The sequence below is a fragment of the Callorhinus ursinus genome, unplaced genomic scaffold (assembly GCF_003265705.2).
Source record: "Callorhinus ursinus isolate GAN/ISIS: 27379988/994484 unplaced genomic scaffold, GSC_fseal_2.0 scaffold4, whole genome shotgun sequence".
In the NCBI taxonomy this organism is placed as follows: domain Eukaryota; kingdom Metazoa; phylum Chordata; class Mammalia; order Carnivora; family Otariidae; genus Callorhinus; species Callorhinus ursinus.
In genome coordinates this window covers 44,998,510-45,013,209 of record NW_027397066.1, presented here as the reverse complement: position 1 = coordinate 45,013,209, position 14,700 = coordinate 44,998,510, and the positions used below count along the sequence as shown (strand labels likewise).

Genomic DNA, 14,700 nt, shown 5'->3' with positions numbered 1-14,700 from the left:
AGATAGAGAGCATGAGAGAGAGTGAAGAGGGTCAGAGGGAGAAAGAGACTCCCTGCCGAGCAGGGAGCCCAATGCAGGACTCGATCCCAGGACTCCAGGATCATGACCTGAGCCAAAGGCAGTCACTTAACCAACTGAGCCACCCAGGCGCCCCCATGTATGTTGACTTTAAATTCCATAATTTAAATGTCAGTATCACTTACCCTGGCATGTTTCACGAGTTGGCTTCTCAAAAACTTCTTCTTGATCAAATCCTTTTTTAGATTCTTGTTCTTTATATGATCGATAGAAGACAGACCTAAAAACACATGGTTATAAAGATAACTTCTATTTTCCTTTTTATAAAAGAGCTTAGAACATACCGATACTTTTCACTTAATTGATACTTGGAAGACAATTTAAACCATTAATCTAGGACAAGCGTTTACTATATTGAGTCTAAGTTAAGTCTTAAATGCTGTTACATGGGCCACACATATAGCATTTGACCTGTAATCTTAACACGGCTGGATTATATGTGAGAACAGGAAGGATCTGAGGTCATTAACTGCAACCTCCTACCTAAAATAAGGATCCCTTCCATAATAACCCTCAGAAATGGTCACTCTCTGCTCCAATATTTCTAGTGAGAAATTTATGATATTAAGCTATCATGCCCACCCTCTGGTCCTAGTGCTATTCTCTGACACTATACAGAAAAAATCCATCTTCTAAATTTTCAGTTTTTAACCAATCTTCATATGCTATGTATTTCAGATTGTCAATAAAATAATTGAAGGATAATTTTAAAAAGTTTGAAAAAAACCAATAGTTATTTATGGGTCCTAAGATTAATAGGTTTATTTTTATTTCTTTAGACATTTCTGTATTATCTCAATGCTTACCAAAAAAGTGGGGGGTGAGGACCTCAAAATAGTAGCATCTGAAAATCCTGAGACACAAGAAATAGTGTCTTCAATCATTCATGACATCAACCAGGCCTCCTGTTTTCTGGAGTAAGGCACTGATTTCACCACACTAAACTCTATACAGGTATCTATAGAACAGTATCTGCTTGCCATATATTCACAAAGCTTCATGAATGGAGGCAAAAGAGTAAATATCTTAACAGAAAAATTTCTCTGTTGTCAGATCAAAATTTCCTTCAGCCTGACCTTCAAAACCACTAAAAAGTTTGGATACATACAAGCCAAACCTATTTTTAAAGAACTTTTTTCTTTTTTTAAGAACTTTTTTTAATTAAAGTATTAATGTTTGCACTGTATCTGTGTTTTGACAACTACCGTAAACAGCTGACCTGAAAAAGCCTCTGTCTACAGCTGAACGATTCATGATAACAGAGTCTTCTTGGTTATATCCCGTGTACGATGCAATGGCCACAATGGAGTTGATACCTGTAAGTGCACGTAAGAGCATACATTATAAGCCTCATCTGGCTTATAGTTGAAGATTGTTCCTTTTATTTATTTATTTTTGAAAAGTTAAAAATTCCTTAAGTTTTTTATTCCTGGTACCACTACCACAATTTACAGGGCAATATACCTGACATAATGAAAAGAAAAAGAAAAAGGCAAAGCTACAAGGGATAAAAGACCTCAGGAATGTACGTCTAGGGGCACCTGGCCGGCTCAGTCAGTAGAGCAAGCAAACTGATTTCAGGGTCATGAGTTCAAGCCCCACGTTGGATGTGGAGATTACTTAAAATCTTTAAAAAAAAAACCAAAAAACAAAAGAGGAATGTACATCTAAATGACACTAGACTGCATTAAGCCATAGCTGCACGTTTTGCAAACTGTGGCTATTATGGTCCTGAACAAGAAAGGTTTCCTATTTAAGCTGCAGTAACTTTTCTGACAGTGGATCATCATTCCTTCTGTGGCAGACTTTTATAATTCCTTTACTGCATTTGGGACAACTATCTGCAGCTTTCCTGACAACTCGCTCTCTCTCCTGCTAAGAACTATAGCCCTTGGGACACCTGGGTGGCTCAGTCGGTTAAGCGTCTGCCTTCGGCTCAGGTCATGATCCCAGGGTCCTGGGATCGAGTCCCACATCAGGCTCCCTGCTTGGCGGGGAGCCTGCTTCTCCCTCTGCCTCTGCCTCTCTCTCTCTGTCTCTCATGAATAAATAAAATAAAATCTTTAAAAAAAAAAAAAAGAACTGTAGCCCTTTTCTTCTGAGTTCCTTTAAAATCTTCTGCTACCATATCCACCACTTCCACCACCAGATCCATAACCACCACCAAAGGGGCTACCCAAGTTTCTTCCACCAAAACTGCCCCCCTTCACGGGTCCATATTTGAATGCTGTTGTCCACTGTAAATTCCAAAATCACTGTAGTTCCCACCACCACCATAGTTACCTCCTCCAAAATATCCCCCTTCACTGTAACCACCATTTCCTCCACCAACACCACCATATCCACCTCCTTCGATGTCCATATCCTGGGCCTACCGCCACCGCAGCCTCCTCTACTGCTATAACCAGGACCACCACCACCATCGCCACCATCCTCTATAACTACCTCTGCTGCCACCACCACGGCCTCCTTTTCCACCGAAGTTTCCTCCATCACCCGTGAAGTAGCCACATCCACCTCTATGACCTCTTTGTGATCCAGCAGACTGCATTTCTTATTTAGAAAGGGCCTTTTTCACTTCACAAGTATGCATGTTAATAGTGTGGTATTTCCGAACAATTTTGTCATCAACTGTATCACGATCATCAAAAGTTACAAAAGCAGGGGCGCCTGGGTGGCTCAGTCATTAAGCGTCCGCATTCAGCTCAGGTCATGATCTCAGGGTCCTGGGATCGAGCCCCACATGGGGCTCCCTGCTCAGCAGGAAGCCTGCTTCTTCCTCTCCCACTCCCCCTGCTTGTGTTCCCTCTCTGTGTCTCTCTGTCAAATAAATAAATAAAATCTTAAAAAAAAAAAGTTACAAAAGCAAATCCTCTCCTTTTTCATCTCTTCCTGTCTTCCATAACTTCTATGGTTTCAATCTTGCCATACTTTTTTCTTTTTTTTAATATTTAAGTGGTATCTATACCCAACAAGGGACTCAAACTCACAACCCTGGGATCAAGAGTTGCACGGTCCTCCAACTGAGCCAACCAGGTGCCCCCAGAGTTTTGTTTTTAACTTGAATTCATTTCTAACACTTCAAAAATTAAATCTACACAAAAGCTTAGAATTCAAACTTTTCTTGAAAAATCAGATCTGGCATCACTGGGCCCACTTATACACATCACAACCATAGCTGAAACTGAACAGAGCTAACCCCAATGGAAAGGCAAACCTCTCTTTAACCCACCAATCCTGCCTAACCGTGTAGGAGTTTGTGGCTGCAAGCCCTTTTAAAAAATAACACTAAATACTTTGTGTTAAATATAACCTTGACTGCTCTCTACAAAAGAAGAATCATACTAACAAGAAGGCATTTGTTCTTCTGAGCACCGTGCTGGGTTTATATATTTAAATTTGGAGCTAAAGTGCTCTGCTTGGGGAAGAAAAGGAGTGTGAAATTCTCCAAGGAAAGGGCAATGTCGGGGAAGTGGACACTGGATAAAACCCTAGTAGCAGGCAAGGCCTTCAGAGAATCAGGAAAGTCAAATACATAGTCACTCCTCAGGTGTGCAGTGAAAACTCCTCCTGAAATCTAAATGATTTCCTCTATGAAATCTTTAGTAGCATCCACATCAGTCACCATGCTTTTGCGTGGATTCTTTGGGAGAACTAGAAGAATTTTAAGTTTCACAAATGATCAAGCAGCATAATGCAAGGAAAATACATAAAGATGCAGGTTCCTAAAGGCAGGGGAGGCTCTGAAAAGTGAAGACATTTGCAGAAATCTCAGGGTCTTGGGGGATGTGATATGATCCTACTAAGGAAGCCAGTAGTAGGGCATATATCACATCTGTGACACATGAAACGGGCAAGACTTCCCCAGCATGTCCTCACATTTTGGTGGAGCACCACCTATGCCCCGCACCTTTTTCCAGGTGATGCAGCCTATAGGTGCTCAACTGTCTTGGCCTTGTGAGGATTTCCTGTCTCTTCTGTGACAATTCCTGGATCACCCACATATGCTACATCAACTAGAGCCCAGGAGGCAGCCCCTTCCTTCCCAGAACCTTTATCCAAGGTATCTGGGCAAGACTAAGAGATCAGCTAAATTTAGCTAAAAGCAGTTAACTTCTTAATTATGCTTCTTATAGTTTTTTCTTAAAAGCCCCAAACTAAGATGCAATGTAATAAAGAGGAAAAGGCACAAGAAAGAGAGATGGGAGGAAAAGGTCTACATTTGGTCAAAAAGGAAAAACATGGGCCAGAGTCTAAATTCTGGACTTATATTTCTTAAGTTGTATAACTTTGGGCAAATAACTTAACCTTTAGAATCCTATCTCCACAGCTGTAAAACAGAGATGATACCACCGCTGCTATTTCTAATCAGTTAACATTTATTCCTCCCTTATTAACTGCCAGGCACTAAGCCATGAGTTTTGAGTGGATTTAACCATTTAATCATCATAAAAGCTTTATGAGGTAGGTACTACTATTATTTTCATTTTGCAGGTGAAAAAATACCAAAATGCTTTTATGATGCTTAGAAATAACACGTGTAAAGCACCTTGGATGGTGTTTCATACAAACTCAATACTCAATAAATATTACTAACTTCGATAAAAATATCTGTGAGCTAAGGGGCTCCCGGGTGGCTCAGTTGGTTGAGCAGCTGACTCTTGATTTCAGCTCAGGTCAAGATGTCAGGGTCCTGGGATCAAGCCCCAAGTCTAGCTCCACACTCAGCAAGGAGTCTGCTTCAGGATTCTCTCTCCCTCTGCCCCCCCTCACTCACTCTCTAAAAGAAATAAATCTTCAAAAAAAAGAAAACATCTGTGAGCTAAAGGATTATGGAAGTGTGAAACCTAGGATTACAACCCACCTGTTAAGACAGGTTCACACCCTTCCTGCCACTTTGTTCTCACCCACTTCAAACCTCAGCTCAGCACTGAGGAGGCTCTAAATCCCTAGACATACTTTAAGTCAAGATGAGATTCTGTCACGAGGATTTCTGCTCCCAGATGATGTCAACCAAGGTAACAGTACACTACGGAAACAGGAATGATACTCATCAAAAAGACATTCCTTAAGATAACTTGATTAGCCCCAACCCCTAAGTCAGGGCTCAGAATTTGGCCAATGTAGCTGGCATATAAGACAAGGCCAGGGCCAATAATTCAGCCAGGAGGTCAGGAGATTGGTTACATCAACAGAGTGAGCAAGTAAGTAAAGAAACTGAGGCCAGTGGGAACCAGATTTCTCCTTATCAGAAAATGGAGTTCTAAAATAAACACTCCAGTGTTGGACTGATAGGAGATACTAGTGTGCATTCATGTTTCCTTGAAATATAGTCATAAAAATAGACAAAGTGGTGGGGGGCAGTATGTGCATACATGTTTTTCCTAGGTTATCAGCTGAGAGGGCCTAGAAATGATGATATTCTAATAGCAAGAAGCACACTTAGCACCACTTTGGTTTCCAAATACTATCCTTCACTGAAAAGAGAAATGGCTGAGTCCAGGTTTAAGGAAAGCACAAAATGTAAGTATGTAAAGAAGGATGAAGGACCTATCAGGAGTCATCTTGAAGCTGTTCCCACTGGAAAATCTGAGAAAATTTTAGCATCAAAATGGAAGGAATGATGGAATTAGAAAAATCACCACTTGGCAACAATCATGCTAAACTAGTGGCTGACAAGGAAGAGAATATTTACATCGTCTCAAAGTATCTCTTCACAAAAGACTATGACTTAGTACAAAATATTAACAAAAAATGGAAAAATCTGACAGACACCATCTTAATCACATGATAAAAGTTAAAAGTCACTATTAATGGGACATATAGACAGCATGTGCCTCCTGATATGATGCAATGATAATACAGCACACTTCTTTGCTAGTCCTGCACAAAAATTCATAACCTGAATACAATCATGGGGAAACAAAGCCAAACTGAGAGACAATGTACAAAGTATAACTTGCCTAAATGTTCAAAAACATCAAGGTCATAAGAGACAAGGAAAAACTAAAGAACTGCTCCACCCTGAGGAGACTAAAGAGACATGCAACTAAATGCAATGCACAATCCTGGATTAGATCCTAGATGCATAAAGGACATTATCAGGACAACTGGCAAAATCTGAACTAAGGATTGCTCACAAGATGGTTATCAATGTTAACCTGATTCTGACTGTGGTACTGTGGAGAATGTCCTTGTTTTTAGGAAACATTCACTGAAGAATAAAAAGTGATGTGGCTTCACGTCTACAACTTACTCTCTAATGGTTCAGGAAGAGAAAGGGAAAGAATAAGGCAAATGTGGTAAAATGTGAACTAGGAAATCTGGATGAAGAGTATACAGAAGTTCTTTGTACTAATCTCACAACTTTTCTATCAGTTTGAAATTATCTCAAAATACAGTTTTTAGAATAATGTGATTAAGGCATGAAGCCATAACAGAACTGAAAAGCATGTGTAGTCCCTACCAGCCACGAGTGCACGCACACTTCATACCAGTATCAGAAGAACATTTTATTTCAAATCTAATCCTTTACCTGTATTTTTTTTTCTCTAGCCATAGAGAAACTATTAGCTAAATGTTGAAGAAAACACAACAGTGCAAGCATCCCCCAAAGATAGGAGCATATTGTAGGCAACCTAACAGATTGTGTTTTCCTAGACAAGAGTAACCCCTTGTGGAGGACTCTGAAAATAAATCATTCTAACCTATGAGAATTTGCCATCAAAATGTTAGATGCCCTAGTATAGTTAATAATTTAAGGCCACTATTTACAAAGCAAATTCTACTAAATAAATAACATTACGCACAGTTAAAGCCAAAATCCTATTAATAATAAGAAAACAGTTATGCCAAAGAAGTATGCTGCCTCCTTTAACATTCAACGCTTCCCTACCCTTTAGATTTCTCTTTACCATTTTACCTGTTGTCCAGTCTCCTTAAGAATCTCCTCCTGCAAATTCCTGATTCTCCTAATCAGTAATTATCTCAAATGTCTTCTCATTTCTTTTCCTGGTGCCTAAAGTTCTGTTTCTGGCTTTATTCTCACTCTGAATTTCCCTCAACAATTTCATGGTATTCTATATTTATCACTAATACATCAATAACTTCGCAGCTCCAGATTTGACCTTCTTTCAAACCACATTTACAACTATCAGAAAATCTTTTCTGGGGGCACCTGGGTGGCTCAGTCAGTTAAAGCGTCTGCCTTCAGCTCAGGTCATGATCCCAGGGTCCTGGGATCAAGCCCTGCAGGGGGCTCCCTGCTCAGCGGGGAGTCTGCTTCTCCCTCTCCCTTTGCTCCTCTCCCTGCTTATTCTCCTTCTCAGATAAATTAAAAATATCTTAAAAAAAAAAAAATCTTTTCTGGGGTGCCTGGGTGACTCGGTTAAGTGTCCGCCTTCGGCTCAGGTCATGATTTCAGGTCCTGGAATCCAGCCCAGCCCCTGCTCAGGGGGGAGTGTGCTTCTTCATCTCCCTCTGCTTCTGCCCCTCCCTCCTGCTCATGTGTGCACACTCTGGCTCTCTCACAAATAAATAAATAAATAATCTTAAAAAAAAAAATTTCTTAGTTAGGGCAGCAATTCAAAATCAACATGCTGAAAACTGAATTTATTATCTTACCTCTAAAACCTCTTCCTTCTAATGTGCTCCCAATCTTATTAAGAGTATCCCTTTCTTCTTGTTCACCCAAGCCATGAATGCCAACAATATTTCCAATTCCTATCTTCGCTCCCTTCATCACTCCACATCCAATTAATCAAGTCCCATCAAGGGTATTCCAACAGGCACTCATCCTCCACTCTTCATTTCTTAAGGACCTTACCAATTCTTATTTAGACCACGGCAAAAACCTCTAAATTATCCCCTTCCAATACTATACCTGACTGTAATCTGCATCAACTGCCAGAATGATATTCCTACAATAAATTTCTATTTGTATTACTTCCTTGCTCCAAAAGGCTGGATGAGTCTTCATTCTCAAAATTCAACCTGTTCTCTCCACACTATGAGAGACTCGTACACTTACACTCCAGTCATACTAAAGTGCCATGACTACTGCTATTCCCCTATCTCATACATTCATGCATCTAAGCCCTTCCTCAACCCATCTCTCAAATTCAAACGCCCTTTCATCAACTTTATGCTAGCTTACAATGCCACCTCCCCTGTGAAACTGGCTCTAGATTTCCAATAGGAATCAATCATTTCCTGTACTTCATTGTAACACTTTCCACATATCTATCTCTTTATTGTGTTGTTTCCCACATTATAAATTCTGAGAGAATAGATGCTGTGTCGTTATGTATTTTATTAACCCTCACAAGCACCGAGAAAAGTGCCTTAAGCACTTTAAGACAGGATCTTAAAAACTGAAGAGCAAAACTGAACATACCTGCTGGCAGCTCTCTAAATCGTAGATATTCCATAGACCGTGTAGTCACAAGTGGTTTTTGAGGATAATACAGTACATGGGCCAATGTATCCATACGAACATGGAAGTTGGTGATATAAACTCCCATAGCCTGCTTACCCATAGCAGACTGGTATGTGTTTCTAGGGGACTAAAGTAGAAATGAAAAGCAGAATCAATGAAAATTTAACTACTTCTAAAGGAACAAACTTCAGGGTACTACGTAAATAGGAATATGGCTGGAAAAGGTTATGCTTTTTTCTGAAAGGTAAGTGATAACCATTTGGAATAATCAACTCTGGCTCCTAACAGTGGAACAAAAAATAAGTATATTTAATGCAGATTTCATAGGAGTTCATAGTCCCTTCATCAGCATGCTTTTCTTTAGGAAAAACTACAGATCAATTTAGTTTTTATCTACTTCCCCCAATTCCTCACAAACCAGAAGTTAAAAACTGCTACCAACCTGGTTATGATCAGGAAAGGGAATAATAGATGCACAGACACCAAGAATCATTGACGGATGAATCTCGCAGTGTGTGTATGTGGAACAATAAGCTACTTCTTTCTCCTGTAAATCATCTGGAGTCATTGCGAGCATCACTGTTTCTTCTTCCAGAGTATCAATATATTCTACTACCCCACTGGCCACAAGATCCTGCCAACTAAAAAAGAAGAATTCACTTTATTTCCTTATTTACTGAAGTATTTTAACTCAGCTTACTACTTAACAAAGAGTATTCCTATCTCCACATGTACAGATACAGAAAGAGTTCCAAAATAGATATATTATTATTAATAGCGGGAAAAAATGCAAATTACTAAACAATACACATGACGTGTGGTCCTATAAATATTACTATTAGTTTGTCTTGCTTTCTCCTAGAGGGAACTATTTGGGGGTGCCTGGCTGGCTCTGTCATTGGACCATATGACTCTTATCTTGGGATTTTGAGTTCAAGCTCCACACTAGTGTAGAGATTAAGTAAAATCTTTTTAAATAAATAAATAAAGGGAATTATTTGTGAATATATGGGTATGGGTTACTTTTTAAGAGGAAAATATGAATTGGGGGCTTTTATGTATTTTTCATTATATGTTGTTTGAAATTTTTTTACAATAAAACATACATTCAAATATTAAAAATAAGTTTTAAAACAGGTTCATCTTTTTATTAAGTTTTTTACTTACTATTATCCATGTTACATACACAAAATTTATATTATATGTTATTTCTTATTATTAGACTTTAACAGGTCACAAAGACTTTTATTCTTAAACAAAACCTTACAAGTCCCTTACTTGATGACAAAAATCAAGAAAAACAAATGTGACTGCTAATAGTTTCTTTTTGGGGGCAATAAAAATGTTCTGGAATTAGGTAGTGGTGACAGATGCACAATCTTGTGAATATACTAAAAACCACCGAACTGTAATACTTTAAAATGGTTAATTTTATGGCATGTGAATTACATCTCAATTTTTTTCTCACTGCATGTTCTTACCTGTAGTTGTTATATTCTCTCTCTTTCAATTGATCAATATGTCTCTTCTTCAGAAGTAGCTTTTGTTTTTCTACAATCAGAAGTGGCCTACAAATACGACCTGCATCTGTATAGATCCGAATCTCCCTCTCCCGAATATCTCTAATCATAGAAACCTATAAGTAAAAAGACAAAACAGTCTCATGAATTTATTTTCTCTGTATCATTACGACTTAGCTAAAAATACAATAAAATTCCTAATAAATTTCTAGAGCAAACAATTATCAAATAAAATGGACAAATCTTTCTTAGTTTATCACTGTTCAATATACTAAAAACCTAGGTATAATTTAAAAATTTTTAAAGAACAAATATTTAACCTTGATAATTATAAAGCTGAATAATATCTGGCAATGTCATGCAAGATAAAGTAAAATGAAGAAAATATATTTTTGGCATCACAAACACTAGTATTTAACACCTTATTTTGCTTCTTTGATAATAACAGAGACTTCACTTTGCAACCTTTCAGTAACCAACCCTATATCACTTTGCATTGATCATACTTTCTCAGTAATAAGCCCAACTTCTGACACTTACCTATCAAACAAATGGATTATAGTCTATCTGTCCAATACGGCAGTCACTAGCTACATGTCACTATTAAGCACTTGAAATGTGGCCATTCATTCTGAACTGAGACAGGCTGCACCATACAACATGTACAAACTACAAAATGGATTTCAAAGGCAATACCACATAAAGCAGAAACAGACCCATAAATACAGAGAACAAACTGGTGGTTGCCAGAGGTGAGGGAGCTGGGGGGATGGGCAGGAAAGGGTAAAGGGGAGGTACAGGCTTCCAGTTATGGAATGAATAAGTCACGGGGATAAATGGTACAGTGCAGGGAATATAGTCAATGGCATTATAATAGCGGTTATGGGGACAGATGGTAGCTACATTTGTGGTGAGCACAGCATAATGTATAGAGTTGTCACATCACTATTGTACACCTGAAACTAATGTAATACTGAGTGTCAACTATAATAATAATAAAAAAAAAGTACCGCACAAAAATAAAGAATGTAAAATTTCTCATAAATAATCCTTCATACTGATTAGATGTTGAAATTGTAATATTTTGGATATATCGGGTCAAATAAGATATATCATTAAGGGGCGCCTGGGTGGCTCAGTCGTTAAGTGTCTGCCTTCGGCTCAGGTCATGATCCCAGGGTCCTGGGATCGAGCCCCACATCGGGCTCCCTGCTCGGCGGGAAGCCTGCTTCTCCCTCTCCCGCTCCCCCTGCTTGTGTTCCCTCTCTCGCTGTCTCTCTCTGTCAATTAAATAAATAAAATCTTTAAAAAAAAAAAAAACAACTACCATTTAAAAAAAAAAAAAGATATATCATTAAAATTACTTTCATGGGGGCACCTGGGTAGCTCAGTTGGTTAAGCAACTACCTTCGGCTCAGGTCATGATCCTGGAGTCCTAGGATCAAGTCCCGCATTGGGCTCCCTGCTCAGCAGGGAGTCTACTTCTCCCTCTGACCCTCCTCCCTCTCATGCTCTCTATCATTCTCTCTCTCTCTCAATAAATAAATAAAAATCTTAAAAATAAATAAAATAAGGGCGCCTGGGTGGCTCAGTTGGTTAGGCGACTGCCTTCGGCTCAGGTCATGATCCTGGAGTCCCGGGATCGAGTCCCGCATCAGGCTCCCTGCTCAGCGGGGAGTCTGCTTCTCCCTCTGACCCTCTTCCCTCTCGTGCTCTCTATCTCTCATTCTCTCTCTCTCAAATAAATAAATAAAATCTTTAAATAAATAAATAAATAAATAAATAAATAAAATTACTTTCATGTTTCTAATTTTTTTAACAAGGCTACTAGAAAAATTTAAATTACATATGTAGCTCACGTGATATTTCTACTGAGCAGAACTAGAAAATATATTCCCAGAAAATATAAAAATATATTTTGGGCAGGGGCATCTGGCTGGCTCAGTCTGAAGAACATGCAGCTCTTGATCTTGGGGTCATGAGTTCAAGCCCCATGTGGGGTATACAGCTTACTTAAAAAAAAGGGGGGGAATTTACAATAAAAAACATAATAATTACTAAAAGCACTGTAGAATTTGAAGTACCTATTTACAAAGAAATAAGTCAAAAAGGAAATAAGAATTTCCAATGAATTATCTAGATTAATATATAATCTTGGAAGTCAACTAGAGAAATGAATTGACAATGAGTTAGAAAATGGAAAAATAGATTGGTACTTCTCCAACAAAAGTACTTTAAGAGAGTAAAATCACATCTTGATACTTTTTTTTTTTTAAAGATTTTATTTATTTATTTGAGAGAGAGAGAGAGAATGAGAGATAGAAAGCACGAGAGGGAAGAGGGTCAGAGGGAGAAGCAGACTCCCCGCTGAGCAGGGAGCCCGATGTGGGACTCGATCCCGGGACTCCAGGATCATGACCTGAGCCGAAGGCAGTCGCTTAACCAACTGAGCCACCCAGGCGCCCACATCTTGATACTTTTATTAAAGATTAAAGATTGGGTTTAAGAAAGGAAAAGATTTAGGTTACTGGGTTTAAAAACAAGAGTAAATCATAAAAGCTTGATCAGAAACATCAAGGTCTCCAAAATTACAAAGTCGAAAGCCATTATACAGAAAACGTTCTATACCTTCAGCCCATTTCCTGCCCTTAAAAAACAATCTGAGGAGAAACACTATGTCTTTAAGCAGAAACACCATCAGTGGTACTATCCATTCCTAGAAAAGACATTGCTTTCAAATGCATTGCCTTGAATCCTTAGAGAATTCCTAATAAAATACAGTTTCATTGTCTTAACAGGACGACATAAATTGTGGGCTGTGTCTCCTCAAAGCCCCAAAGGAAACATGTATACTTTAATAGGTCCAGAGAGGACTACTGACAGAACAGCCTAACAGGTCCAACAGAAGGCTAAAGTCAGAAATGGGTAAAATGAGGACCTCTGGTAGAAAATTTGAAGGGAAAGAAAAAAGTGCCAGACTCCTTCAGGAAAAATACACAATTCTCCCACTTACTTAGAGCTTTCCAAAATCACTAACGGGATATTAAAGTGCCTAGTCCAAGGACACAGGGTTAGTTTCTATATTTAATAAACAATGTCTACTATATGTCAGGTACCATGCTTACAGCTGAAAATACAAAGTCATATTGATACATGTTCACTACCCCTCTGGGGAGTTAATGGTGTAGTGAGTAAGGAAGGCAAATAAGTCAATAGGTACTATCTGGGACAAGTATTCTGTCAAAAACATTTAAGTAAAATATACACTATATACAGTCATAGAGATTTAAATCAGGGAGTCAAAGGCCAAACCTACTCTCACTTGCCATATATTTTTGTAAATAAATAGTTTTATTGGTTTATACACTGCTGCTTTTCACTACAACAGCAGAGGTGAATACACAACAGAGAGTATATGTAAACAAAGCCTAATTCAGTATCTGGCCCTTTCCAGAAAATCTTTGCCAAGTTGTGATCTAATTAAACTGGCAGGAGGGGGTTGTTCAGATAAGGTATCCTGAAGGAGACGAGAGTTAAGAGAAGTTTTGCAGGGGCGCCTGGGTGGCTCAGTCAGTTAAGCGTCGACCTTCGGCTCAGGTCAGGAGCCCAGAGTTCTGGGATCGAGCCCCACATCGGGCTCTCTGCTCAGCGGGAAGCCTGCTTCTCCCTCTCCCACTCCCCGTGCTTGTGTTCCCTCTCTGTCTCTGTCAAATAAATCAATAAAATCTTTAAAAAAAAAAAAAAAAAAGAGAAGTTTTGCAGAATAAGTGAGATTTACCTGAAAAAAAGGTAGTAAGAATCCTTTTCCCTATTGCTCATTTTTGAGGAGGAATGGGGCACAAGAAGCACAAACATTCCAGGTTAAGGGAATGGGACCATGGAAAGATAGAGAGGCCTAAAACAGCATGAAGAATTTAATTTTACCCTAGAAAACACAAAAAAGCTGAAGAAGGCTCTTAGCAGAAAAACATGGTATTACCAAAATTCTCAATCATAAAAAATACAGCCAATTTTGGTTCTTAGACTTTCTCTTAGACCTAGACCTGCCTGCTCTCAAATGAAGCATGCTGTTGCTGCCTTCAAGCTGTTAACACTCCTGGTTCAAAACCCAGAGTCTGCCTGCTAGAGGAAAGCCTGGAGCAACCAAACTCTTCCCTGCTCAGCTACGTAGAAAAGACATCAGCTACTGGCTTAAGTGTGTTACCGTTTCTCTCCAAACACCCACTTTCACCTGGACACCTAGACAGAACCCACAGTATAGATTTAAGGGAATCAAAAAACCAAGCCATATCCCTTAATACACTACACTAAAAGCAAAAGTCCTATTTGGGGTAGCAATAAAGCTCATATAATATATATTAAAGTTTTAAAAAAAAAAAAACTACCCTAATCCCAAAGCACTTCAATATCCACCTAAGTATAAAAATCTTTATGGAGGTGTATCACATTTTAAGAATGAATCTCTGGGTGCCTGGGTGGCTCAGTTAGTTGAGCATCCAACTCTTGATTTCAGCTCAGGTCATGATCCCAAAGTCCTAGGACTGAGCCCCGAGACAGGCTCCCTGCTCAGCGGGGAGTCTGCTTCTCCCTCTCCCTCTACCCTTCCACCCCACTTGAGCGCTCTCTCAAATAAATAAAATCTTAAAAAAAAAAAAAAAAAAAAAA

General features: G+C 38.9%; 1 protein-coding gene across 2 annotated transcripts in view; it reads right to left on the bottom strand.

The window, feature by feature from the left end:
• POLR2B (RNA polymerase II subunit B) overlaps positions 1 to 14,700 on the bottom strand; it is a 45,939-nt gene that overhangs the window by 6,742 nt on the left and 24,497 nt on the right. For both annotated transcript variants that reach the window (XM_025887038.2, XM_073891738.1), the window contains 5 exons: positions 9,997 to 10,151; positions 8,958 to 9,156; positions 8,474 to 8,642; positions 1,298 to 1,394; positions 204 to 298 (listed from right to left, as the gene is read on the bottom strand). In XM_025887038.2, the coding sequence (XP_025742823.1) occupies positions 204 to 298; positions 1,298 to 1,394; positions 8,474 to 8,642; positions 8,958 to 9,156; positions 9,997 to 10,151 (715 nt within the window). The remainder of the gene's footprint in view (positions 1 to 203; positions 299 to 1,297; positions 1,395 to 8,473; positions 8,643 to 8,957; positions 9,157 to 9,996; positions 10,152 to 14,700) is intronic.